The sequence below is a fragment of the Theropithecus gelada genome, chromosome 2, assembly GCF_003255815.1.
Source record: "Theropithecus gelada isolate Dixy chromosome 2, Tgel_1.0, whole genome shotgun sequence".
NCBI lineage: Eukaryota > Metazoa > Chordata > Mammalia > Primates > Cercopithecidae > Theropithecus > Theropithecus gelada.
Window position 1 is genome coordinate 187,100,765 of NC_037669.1, and position 13,009 is coordinate 187,113,773.

Sequence of the window (13,009 nt, forward strand, 5' to 3'; positions counted from 1 at the left end):
CAGCCACATTTCGGTGAGCAGTAGACTCGTGGCTCACGGCTGCTGTATTGGACAGTGCTGATCCACACTCCTTGTACTCAGACAGCGATCTGTGAACCAGCAGCAACATCATGTGTAGCTGAGTAGAAGAAGGATCTTAGACCTAGCCGCTACTGACTCAGAATCTACATTTAAACCATATTCCCAAGTGATTCATGTGTACGTTGACATTTAAAAAGCATGGCTCTAGTGCAAATTTGCCTAGTGAAAAGAATAGAGCATTTAAACATACAAATTCGTAGGTCCACACCGTAAAGATTTGAATTCAGTAGGCTTATGGAAGAAACACAGAATCGATAGTTTTTAATGAGACGTGATTTTTCTAATTAAGCAACTTTGTGAACGATCGGTCCATTAAATCTAATTATATTTTTAATTTTAGTTCTTTTCAGATATAAATAATTCAGGCAGTTTCACAAAGTTTTGCTCAATTTGTAATTTTAATGTATTAATGAGTAATATGCTTGGACGGGAAGTTGAAATTTTCTGTACAGTATTAATTGCCAGTCCCTATGATTTACCTTCTGGCTTTGTTAATTTACAGTTGAATGGGACAAACCTCACTCTTTTTCCACTATAAAGCAACCTGTAAGATGAGAGTTGAGGATATATCAGATACCATTCAAAATTATACCTTCAAATAGTCGTTTTGCCTGGAGACTTGTTGCAAGTAGAAAATCGCACTGGAATCTGCCTCATAATGAAAATGTCTAATGTGCAGAAGTTAGATTTAAGAAAAAAATGTAATGGTATTAAGAAACTTTCCTAATTTGCATTGTATCTGTGTTCCTTTTGCTAGATGGGAAAGAGTATGATATTTATGTATCCTACGCAAGGAATGCTGAAGAAGAAGAATTTGTATTACTGACCCTCCGGGGAGTTTTGGAGAATGAATTTGGATACAAGCTATGCATCTTTGACCGAGACAGTCTGCCTGGGGGAAGTAGGTATTTCAGATGAGTACAAATGATGCTACCTTGAAAGGCAGAGAGAATCATTAGTTTTGCATTATGGGCGAGAGTCGTGGCACAGCATCTTTGGATATTTAATGTCCGATGCTCTTTGATGTAACAGACTCCTCTAGAAATAAAACTACATTGGAAGATGTATACTATTCAACTCAGTTTATGGTATTAAAATATTTTCCCTTGTAATCTTTCAGAGCTGCATGTCAGAAAAGTGTGCAGGCACAGTGAATTAGAGCTCTATTAAAGGGCCGTAGCTTTAAACAGCCTGTTTATTCACATTCAGGTTTTTCAGGTTAGGCTAATCTGCAGTGGTTTGTCTAGAATTGTTTCGATTTGTTTTGTTTTTGGAAAGACAGAGGTTTACTTGGTTTTACTAAAACTGAGTAGCAGAAGAGTGTGTGTCGAATTTTTCCATATGTGATTCACTGATAATAATTACAGTATTTTCCTATGGCATTTGCTCTTTTTTTTCCCCATCACTTTTCTTTTCAAGCAAAATAGTGCTACTCAATTCCCCTTTTCCTTGGGTCTGTTTCTTCTTCCTGTCAGCTTATACATTTGAGAGTTACTTTAAAATTTTATAAGAGCCAGTGTAACTAGAAGGTTTAAAAAAAGAAAAAAAGAAATGCTTAAATTCTTGAATGTGTTAAAATAAAAGTACAACTCCTTTTTAGATCCACACAGTAACACACAGAGTAATTTTTCGTTGGTGTCTTTTTAATAAATATATGTTACATTCCCAACCCCACTGTTAAACTTTGTCCTGTTGAATTGCTTGTAATATATCTAATCGTAAGCTTGACAAACCTATTTTATTCCTCTAAAATCCTGTTCACATTCATCATTTAACAGTTTTTAAAAAATATTTTATGGATAATTGAGATAGACTTGAAATTTTATTCTTATTTCGATTTAGTTGGATCAGTTATTTTATCTTCCCAGTCATCATCCAAAAGTCCATCACAAGACATTTCTTTCAGTATAATTTTTCTAGAAAGTTATGACTTAATTATACAGTCAAAGGATAAATTCCACTCATTCTAATGCTTAATTTCCCCAATCATTCATTCACCCATTTGTTTGTTCATACAGCCGTTCAATAAATTCTTATCTACCATGGAACTGGGTAAGACCGTCCAATAGGGGTTGATAATTCTTTAAAGAATTCACATTCTACATAATTACTCTAAATCTTGCTTTTGTTAATTAGCTTTTGCACCCTTTTTTATTCTCCCTGCTGCTCTTACCCAATCTTCTTTGACTCTGGGTCTCTTGCCATGCTTACACATGCTCAGCCTCCAGTGCCACTGCTTGGAACACACAATCATTCCTGGATTCTCCTCCAGGCAGTGCATGCTAGATTTTAATTGCAAGACTTTCCCTACTGTTTCTGAGCCTGAGAAGATTAAGGAGCAAAATGACTTCATGAAGGAATATAGCAAGACATATATATAAGTTTCCACAATTCTAGTAAGTTACCTAGAGTTGGCAACCATCTGAAACGCAGGTAAAGGACTATGCAATCCTGGATAAGCAACTGTGAGGAGATGGATTGGTTCCGAGAATTTAGTGACAGGAACTAATCAGGGCCCTTGACAGCAGAATAAAATTACATTGCATTTCCATTTTTCCTGCTTTTTCTTATTTTTTCCTTGAAGAAAGCATTTGCCTGTTAGTGCAAGTAGACACATCATCTAGCAGCTGCCGAAACACAAGGCTTTATAGTAATGATAGGAGTTTGAGGAGAAAGATCCAGCGATTAATTTAGGCTCCAGAGCAGAAAAAAGTAGAAAGCCAACCTGAAGATGTGTTACCAGCCAAAATGTCATTCAGTTGGCTAGAGTTTTTTAAGCTTCTATTCCAAAGACAGTGATATTAGAGTCAGAGAGGTATCCAACAATAGAGAGGGACTTTCAGAAGATGAAGGTCCTTCCCTTTGTTGTCTTGTCCTAGCAAAAAATAAAATTCTGTTGTTTTGATTATATAACATATATCTTTTTGAATGTCCATTTGGTTCTAGAGAGTTTATGCATGGGTTTCTCTGGGGAAGAAAGGGCTCATGAGCTGATGTGGCTAGACCATAAGGTGCCACACACATTGAAGAAACTGATTTCAGTATAATATGTCTCCTTCTTGTGTCTCAAGTATTGCTTTTGAAGATCAAGGTCACAACAATACACTACCTTTTGGCTTCGTGCCTGTTTGGAATTCTTTTTAGAAATATGTGTATATGGTTTCTGGTTTCCCTGAAGACAGTGGTATTTAACGGACAGAGTTTGCAGGTATAAGGATTAAGTTGTTCAAATTTTTGCTGGTAAAAAGTTTCACCTCAGTTCTTAGGCTGGTACCCTAAGTTCCCTACATTTGTTCCTCACACCCCAATGCTTTTGGGGAGTTTTTGGCCAACACTAATCCCCATGGTTGTTTTCTTTCCCAGTTGTCACAGATGAGACCTTGAGCTTCATTCAGAAAAGCAGACGCCTCCTGGTTGTTCTAAGCCCCAACTACGTGCTCCAGGGAACTCAAGCCCTGCTGGAGCTCAAGGCTGGCCTAGAAAATATGGCCTCTCAGGGCAACATCAACGTCATTTTAGTGCAGTACAAAGCTGTGAAGGAAACGAAGGTGAAAGAGCTGAAGAGGGCTAAGACGGTGCTCACGGTCATTAAATGGAAAGGGGAAAAATCCAAGTATCCACAGGGCAGGTTCTGGAAGCAGCTGCAGGTGGCCATGCCAGTGAAGAAAAGTCCCAGGCGGTCTAGCAGTGATGAGCAGGGCCTCTCGTATTCATCTCTGAAAAATGTATGAAAGGAATAATGAAAAGGGTAAAAGCAACAAGGGGTACTCCAGGAAGAAAGAGTCCCCCCATTCTTCCTTCGCAGTTTATGGTTTCTTAGGCAAAAATGATGGTCTAAGCCTCCCACTAGGGATAAATTTAGGGTGACTGTGTGGCTGACTATTCCGCTTCCTCAGGCAATACTAAAGTTTAGAATGGTATTATCAACGTTCTGTCACCAGTCTGTGATGCCACTGTGTTCTTTGCAGGCAAAGACTTGTTCAATGCGACTTTCCCCTTCTACATTGTCTATCCCTGTTTTTATGTCTCTATTCTTTTTAAAATCCTAACATATGGAGCAGCCTTTCCTATGAATTTAAATATGCCTTTAAAATAAGTCACTGTTGACAGGGTCATGCGTTTCCGAGTATAGTTTCCTTTTTATCTTATTTTTACTCGTCCGTTGAAAAGATAATCAAGGCCTGCATTTGAGCTGAGGATAATGAACTTTTTTCCTCATTCGGCTGTGTAATACATAACCACAGCAAGACTGACATCCACTTAGGATGATACAAAGCAGTGTAACTGAAAATGTTTCTTTTAATTGATTTAAAGGACTTGTCTTCTATACCACCCTTGCCCTCATCTCAGGTAATTTGTGTAATATATGTGAACTTGAAAAATATTTCTTAATTCTTGTTTTTGCTCCAGTCAATTCCTGATTATCTGCAGGTCAACCCACATTTTTCATTCCTTCTCCCTATCTGCTTATATCGCATTGGTCCTTTAGAGTTTGCAGGTGGCTTCACACTTGGTTGAGTCTGAAAGAAAACCCCTTAATGGTGCTATAGAGAGGGAGGTAACAGAAAAACTCTTTTAGGGCATTTTTCTGACTTGTGGAAAGAACACAGAAAAGGATGTTTGGCAATTTGTCTTTTAAGTCTTAATCTTGCTAATGTGAATACTGGGAAAGCAGTTTTTTCTCATTTGTTTTGGTTGCTCCATTGTGAAGTGTGGAGGTCAGACTTAGTGACCTTGAGAGTCGCTTTTGGCATTAATATTCTAAGAGAATTAACTGTATATCCTGTCATCTACTCACTAGTGCAGGAAATATGCTTGCTCCAAATAAGTCAGTATGAAAAGCCACTGTCAGTGAAAGTTGTTTTGTTTGTTTTCAGTCATATTTTGCTGTTTTTAAGACTTGGAAAACTAAGTGCAGAGTTTACAGAGCGGTAAATATCTATGTTACATGTAGATTATACATATATATACACACATGTGTATATGAGATATATATCTTATATCTCTACAAACACAAATTATATATATATATGCATATCCACACACATACATTACATATATCTGTGTATATAAATCCACATGCACATGAAATATATATATACATATATATAATTTGTGTGTGTGTATGTGTATGTATATGACTTTAAATAGCTATGGGTACAATATTAAAAGCCACTGGAACTCTTGTCCAGTTTTTAAATTATGTTTTCACTACAATGTTTTTGTGTCAGTGTTTTCTGTACATATTATTTGTTAATTCACAGCTCACAGAGTGATAGTTGTCATAGTTCTTGCCTTCCCTAAGTTTATATGAATAACTTAACTATTGCTACAGTTTTTCTGGGTTGCAGTGGAATTTGCTGTGCACAGAGCCTCCATGGTCACTGCTAAGCAGTAGCCGGCCATCGGGCATTAATTGATTTCCTACTCTATTCCCAGCAGACACATTTAGAAACTAAGCTATGTTCATCTCAGTGCTCAACTATTTGAACTGTTGAGTGATAAAGGAAACAAATATAACTGTAAATGAGTCTTGGTATCCTGTGAAACACAATAATTCATAATTTAAGAAAGCCCTAGCATGAATGTTGATGAACGAATGTAAAATTATATCCTATATTTAAGTGCCCTTCATCACTATTGAAGTTCATAATAAATCATTTCCCTATATAAGTGTTATTGATTATTTTAAATTGAAAAAAGTTTCACTTGGATGAAAAAAGTAGAAAAGTAGGTCATTCTTGGATCTACTTTTTTTAGCCTTATTAATATTTTTCCTTATTAGAAACCATAATTACTCCCTCTATTAACCCTTCACTTACTAGACCAGAAAAGAGCTTATTCCAGATCAGCTTTGAATATCAATTCTTACATAAGCTTTAGGCAAACAGGGAATAGTCTAGTCACCAAAGGACGATTCTCTTGCCAATGCTGCATTCCTTTTGCACTTTTGGTTTCCATATTTATCCCAAATGCTGTTGGGCACCTCTAGAAATGCCTTGATGTTTTTTCTATTTATATTCCTGCCTTTGGTACTTAATTTTACAAATGCTGTAATATAAAGCATATCAAGTTTAAGTGATATGTATCATTGCAAGAGAATTTGTTTCAAGATTTTTTTTAATGTTCCAGAAGATGGCCAATAGAGAACATTTGAGGGAAATGGGGAAACATACTTGTAATTTAGAGAACAAGAACAAACCATGTCTCACATTTTTTTAAAAAAAACTTAATAGTTTTCAATAGATGCTATAAGGACCTTCCATGCCCAGGTTAACAAAGAACTGTGATATGTATAGTATCTAATTACAAAATCATACAACATTTGTTTAATTCTCTTCTGTATTGTAACTTAGATGATTCCCAAGGATTCTAATAAAAAAATCACTCCATTGTATTGGGAAACAAAAACATCATTCGTTAATTACTTATTTTCTTTCCATAGGTTTTAATATTTTGAGTGTCTTTTTTATTTCATTCATGAACTTTTGTATTTTTCATTTTTCATTTGATTTGTAAATTTACTTATGTTAAAAATAAACCATTTATTTTCAGCTTTGAATTTTATTTCGTGCATGTGTTTTATGTCTTTATTTTCACATTTGGTCATAAATGAAAACAGAAAGAATTGATTATTATACTCACAAAGAAATCTGAGTCACATTAGTTAAGTTTCATTCTGAGATAAATCTGAGCAAAATGGGAACTTCATATCAAGAACATTTTCTTTACATGTAAGTAAAAGTTACTTAGGTAAAATGAATTGCTCCAGAATACTAGGACATATTTTGTGGGTATATATGTGTTTATGTGTGTATATGTATGTGTATGTGCATGTGCAGAGAGACAGAAAGACCGTCAGAAAGACGGAGAGATACGGAGAGACAGAGAAAAAGGAGAGAAAGATTATTTTAAAACAAAGGAAAACAAGCTTATTCCTTTTTACTCAACTTGGAACTTAGGTAGCTTACAGGACTCTTTTTCGTCTAATAGGCTTTAATGCAATCCCATGGTAGTTGCTCTGGAAATAGATAAAATAAAAATAATGTCATGACTTCAATTAATTGATCATTTGAATCAAAGATGCATTTCTGTCACAAATTTTGAATAAATCAGTGATGAATATTTGGAAACATATTTTATTTTCAGTTAATAATACAAGTCCATAGTGATAGGAATGCCTTTTTGCTTTTAAAAAAATCCCTGGCCGGGCGCATTGGCTCACGCTGTAATCCCAGCACTTTGGGAGGCAGAGGCGGATGGATCAAGAGGTCAGGAGATCGAGACCATCCTGGTCAACATGGTGAAACCCTGTCTGTACTAAAATACAAAAAATTAACCAGGCATTATGGTGTGCACCTGTAGTCCCAGCTACTCAGGAGGCTAAGGCAGGGGAATCACTTGAACCTGGGAGGTGGAGATTGCAGTGAGCTGAGATTGCACCACTATACTGCAGCCTGGTGACAAAGCGAGACTTCAGGAAAAAAAAAAAAAATCCTATTTGTTCATTTTACTGAGCCCCACCCATAACATACTCAGAATTGGTTAGCTTAGTAAAAATTTTTCTACTGAAGAATTAATTTTCCTCTTGCAAACCAGTCCCGAAAGTGTAGGCTTAGGATCAATAGATCAAAGTTCCAAGGAAACAGATTTCTTCTCAGTTAGAAAATAGCTATAAAGCAGAATTCGACACTGATGGAATTCACTATCTTTGGAAATATAGGTCTGCCATTACCAGAGGTATACAAGCAGTTATTTGATAGATTTTCATTGAGATTTTGTATATGAGTTTTTTGCATTGGATAAGTGGTTTTGAGTCTGAAATTGTTTCCAACCCTGAACATGTTAAGTGACCTATTAGAACATACTGGTGACTCTTTGGAAGATTCAACTTCAGCATTTTGCATATGATCTACCTGGCTGTGATTAACCTTCCTTAAACTCTCAAGATATTTTTTCCATTATATACTGACGTCACTAGCTCTTTAATGCAAGTAAATGCACAAAATGGTATGAGAGATGCATTTAGCAACTAGTCTATGTTATTTCTCTGTGATTTATGCAATGTGTACTGTGTGCTAGAAATTTACATGTAGGCATCTAATTTGTTTATCAGTCCTACAAGTTTATCATATGCATTTTATAGATGGATGAACTAGGACTCAAAAGATATTAAGATAAAAATAGAGATAAATGGAGAAAGCAATATTTGAAACCACAGCCAGTTTCCAAGTTAAATATTTCCTTTTTTCTAGACTTCAAGTTTTCAGAGAGAAAATGAAAGAGACAGAAGTTTGCTGTTCTTTTATCTACTAATAACTCATCCAGAGGAGAAAAAAAAAATTACAGTCCTAGTTTTCTTCTGAGTGAACTCCATGGAAATTATGACTTTTACAGGCAAGAGCATTCTTGAGTATTGAAGAGTTCTCAGTCATACAACATGACTTCAAAGCCAATTTGGTACCACAAAAGAAAACTGATCTCATTATTATATGGCCATACCTCATTTTTTGAGCCAAATAGAATAAATGGGCTAAATTACTACTCCTTCTCCAAGTAAACTTTAGCATTAAAAAATAATAGCTCCTATCTTCAAATATGAAGTTTTGACAATATGGAAGGTATTTTTAAAATATGCCATAAAGTATGCAACTTCCCTTACAGTATCAAGTGAAGATCCTTCAGTATAGCCCAAGACCTTTCTGAGAAGCGTCTTCTACATTTGTTCCTCATTGTCTAAAATTCCACCACTCTTATCTGCACTTAGCATTGTCCTTTTTCAAATCTAAATTTTCTTACTTTCTGGATGGAGTACCAATGAAAGAAAAAAGAGCAACAGACTCAAAAGACATGTTTTAAGAAGATCTGGAACAGTGTTGTATTTTAAACAACAATATTCCTATTGGCAAAAACATACATTTTCCTAAGGTGACTATTTTGAAGTGAAACATCACATCACACGCACACACACATTTGCATGAATTCTCTTTGTTGACAAGCTAACCATGTTGCCTTAAGGTTATTTCACATTTCTCAGGAGCCGGGAGAAGCAGTAGACGTCCCACTTTCGTATTCTCTGATTTATGAGAGGCAGCCTCATAAGATTCTCAGTAGGACTAGAGGGGTCTGAAGAGTTACTAAAACACGTGCACATGTGCACACACTCATACACACAGAAGGATTTTAATGATAAGTGAGAATTTTTATTAATCTCTTAAGAATGAATGAAACAAAATGTCTAAAAACATTTTTGCACTCTTGGTTAAACCAATCAAAAGTTCTCAAAACTTGAGCACATGTCTCTCCAATTTCCCTTCAAATTCATGTTAAATCCACTGATTGAAAAACAAACAAACAAAAAACCAATAATCTGTAAGAAGCACAGCTCCCTTATTCCCTGTCAAGTTCACAATGACCAATGCAAACTTTCAGTCTGTCTTCAAAGGCTGAAAGTCTCTCCATTACTGTTTCATCCCTGGACCAAAAGCAGAGGTGTTCACCTTCACAGTGTGACTCTGGCACATGTTTTCAAAGTTCTAAATGGCTAGGATTTACAATTCAATTTTGAATTTTTTTCCTTCAGGATATGGCATGTTCTAAGCTCCTGAATCTCATAGTGAGTTAAGCATTACATTTATTTGAAGAACTTTCCCTTGGAATCTGTCCAAATCCACCTTGATAACATTAGAATTGTATGGTTTGCCAGAAGTCTTAGCTGCTTGACAAATTGTTACCCATCGTCATTGTTTTTGCCCCTTTAATTCCAATTCTTCACACACACACACACACACACAGAGAGAGAGAGAGAGAAAGAATTTAATTGATAACAAGATAAATACTATGAACCACTATGAACTGTCTGATGTGATGTCCAAAAATGTTAAGTATCAAAGGGTGTAACTGAGAATCTTAGGAGGTGATAATTCCTGTTGCTCTTTGCTGATCAGACTATGTCAGGAGCATTATGTTCACTCCTGTTCATAATACTACTCTTAGGAGACACATCTATAAACTGAACATTATCCAGAGGGAAATGGTAAACATGCAGAGGAAACGTAAGACCATGCCATTTATGGAATAAGAGAAATATCCTGAAAATATTTAATCTAGGCATAAGAAGAAAATACTACAATGATATAAAAATAGTTGTCAAATATTTTAAACATTTAAAGACTCAAGATCTGACCACCAGATAAAATTTGCAAGGAAGAAGATATCAAAACAAGAAATAATTTGTAAACAGAGCTGAAATGACTTGCTTTTGAGGGTGGTTAATATTCTGATGGTAGTTACTTAATTGCCCACCGTGTGTGTGTGTGTGTGTGTGCACACGTGTGTGTGTTTTAAGAAAGACATTCAAGAAGGAGACTACTGCAATGAGGATTTTGCAGGTGGAGAGAGAGACTGAGCTCAACTACCATACCATCCTTGAAGGTAGTAAATTCTTAGCAACCATTGGTAAGAGTGGTGTAGAATTTTTTGACTGGGTAAATTATTCAGCACTGAGATTCTGTCGTCTCAGGTGTTTATTCACTGCCTGTCCTCCGGAAGATGGACAATAACGAACTGAAATATATGTAAGTTTTCACTATACATTATCCTGTATTTCCGTTTTTCTATAGATACAGTGGAAGCAGTTTTTGATTTCATTCAGAGAAGCAGAAGGATGATTGTTGTCCTGAGTCCTGACTATGTGACAGAAAAGAGCATCAGCATGCTGGAGTTTAAACTGGGTGTCATGTGCCAGAACTCCATTGCCACCAAGCTCATTGTGGTTGAGTACCGTCCGCTTGAGCACCCGCACCCAGGCATTCTTCAGCTCAAGGAGTCTGTGTCTTTTGTGAGCTGGAAGGGAGAAAAGTCCAAACATTCTGGCTCTAAATTCTGGAAAGCTTTGCGGTTGGCTCTTCCACTGAGAAGTCTGAGTGCCAGTTCCGGCTGGAATGAGAGCTGCTCTTCCCAGTCTGACATCAGTCTGGACCACGTTCAAAGGAGGAGAAGTCGTTTGAAAGAGCCCCCAGAACTTCAGAGCTCAGAGAGGGTTGCAGGTAGCCCTCCGGCCCCAGGCACAATGTCCAAGCACCGAGGGAAGTCCTCTGCCACCTGCCGCTGTTGTGTCACCTACTGTGAAGGAGAGAATCACCTTAGGAACAAGAGCCGGGCAGAGATTCATAACCAGCCCCAGTGGGAGACGCACCTCTGTAAGCCTGTTTCCCAAGAGTCAGAGACTCAATGGATACAAAATGGCACCAGATTGGAACCCCCTGCTCCCCAGATCTCAGCCCTTGCTCTTCACCATTTCACGGACTTATCCAATAACAATGACTTCTATATCCTATAATTACTGTGTGTGGTGGGTGGTGGCTACCATCTCTACCAACCCTCTGTATGTCATGAACCTGTGGGAAAACCTGACATTTTTATCATCTAATGGACTATCAGATTTCTGTCCCCTTTATTGATTTTTAAAAACTGTTTATTTCTAGGAGACAAAAGACCTGAAGGACCTGAATCCAGAATTATTGCCTCTAATGGCCTCAGAAGAGCACACTCTTCTTGGGCCCTAGAAGGTCAGTATGTGAAAGTTGCCTAAAGTCTGATCCTCTATCTTGTCCAAGGGTTTAAAACTGAGCTAAGAATTTAAATATGTTTCTTTTCAGTGTGTTGATCGACCTCACGTTATAAGTCAGTCAGGTGTACTTGGGCTATGATACTTACAGGGCGTATGCTTCCCAGGGAGCAGCATGGAGAGGAGCTGGTTCTGGTGGAAGCTGTAGGATGAAGCTCAACAGAAAACCTACAGCACATTTTTCCTCGAAGAACCAAACATACCCACCCACGGATACGTGGCGTTCTCTGTCTCACTGTAAACTAGTGTTCTCTAAACTTCCTAACGTTGTTAGCATCAATAAAATTCTATTTTTACGTCATTTTATTTGTACTAACAAATTTTTACATCTCTCTCACCCTTCTCCTTTCTATGATCGTTGTATTCTTATCTGGAGAGTTTTCCATTTCAGGAAATTGAGATTTGGTTTAGGTACCAGAAAAACTAAGGTGCCTTTTTTGGTTCTCTCTGACATGTAATGGGAGAGATGTGGAAAACAACCCAAAGAGAGGGAGAACGTGACTTAAATGAAATGGAAGTTTATAAGAATCTCGTATTTTTAGAACTGACAGATGAAAAAAATCAGTATTGTTAGGAAGGTAGCGTAGAGATGGGTGCCTCTTCCCATTCAGGCTTCTGAGAAGGGATAGTAAATTCAAGTGCCTACAAGGATCCGAAGGTAAGAAAAAAGAGTAAATGTGGCCAGATATCAGCATATTTTACATCCTCTCCATCTAGAACCGATGTGAATAGGGACATAGGCACAGATAGTTATTTCTTCTCTGTCAACATTTTCATAAACTCCTAAAAGGCACATGGCATTTGATTTTCAAGTCAGGTAGATCATTGGGCTTCTAAGGCACTGAAGAACACATATTGCTTCAAAAGGGTCAGCTTCAGGCCGGGCGTGGTGGCTCACACCTATAATCCTAGCACTTTGGGAGGTCGAGTGGGGGAGATCACCTGAGGTCAGTTGTTCAAGAGCAGCCTGGCCAACACGGTGAAACCCCCTCTCTACAAAAATACAAAACTTAGCTAGGCATAATGGCAGGCGCCTGCAATCCCAGCTACTCAGGAGGCTGAGGCAGGAGAACTGCCTAAACCCGGGAGGCGGAGGTTGCAGTGAGCCGAGATTGTGCCACTGCACTCCAGCCTGGGCGACAGAGCAAGGCTCCATCTAAAAAAAAAAAAAACAAGGCAGCTTCTACTCAGTTCCATTTGATTGTTGCCACTAATCAAGCCCCAATGTTGCCATATTGTCCATTTTTTTCTAGAGAATCTCAAAAATCCAGATTTTTATGTATAATGTCAATTTTGGGA

The 13,009-nt window shown here is 37.4% G+C and overlaps 1 protein-coding gene across 4 annotated transcripts in view; it reads left to right on the plus strand.

Moving 5' to 3' along the window:
- Positions 1 to 12,011, plus strand: part of IL1RAP (interleukin 1 receptor accessory protein) — a 145,034-nt gene extending 133,023 nt beyond the window's left edge. For 3 of the 4 annotated variants that reach the window (XM_025377770.1, XM_025377772.1, XM_025377771.1), the window contains 2 exons: positions 839 to 982; positions 3,445 to 6,648. In XM_025377770.1, the coding sequence (XP_025233555.1) occupies positions 839 to 982; positions 3,445 to 3,812 (512 nt within the window). In that variant the 3' untranslated portion in view covers positions 3,813 to 6,648. Of the gene's footprint in view, positions 1 to 838; positions 983 to 3,444; positions 6,649 to 10,703 lie in introns of those variants that run through there. The other variant, XM_025377769.1, reaches the window with a different exon arrangement.
- Positions 12,012 to 13,009: the final 998 nt, after the last annotated feature.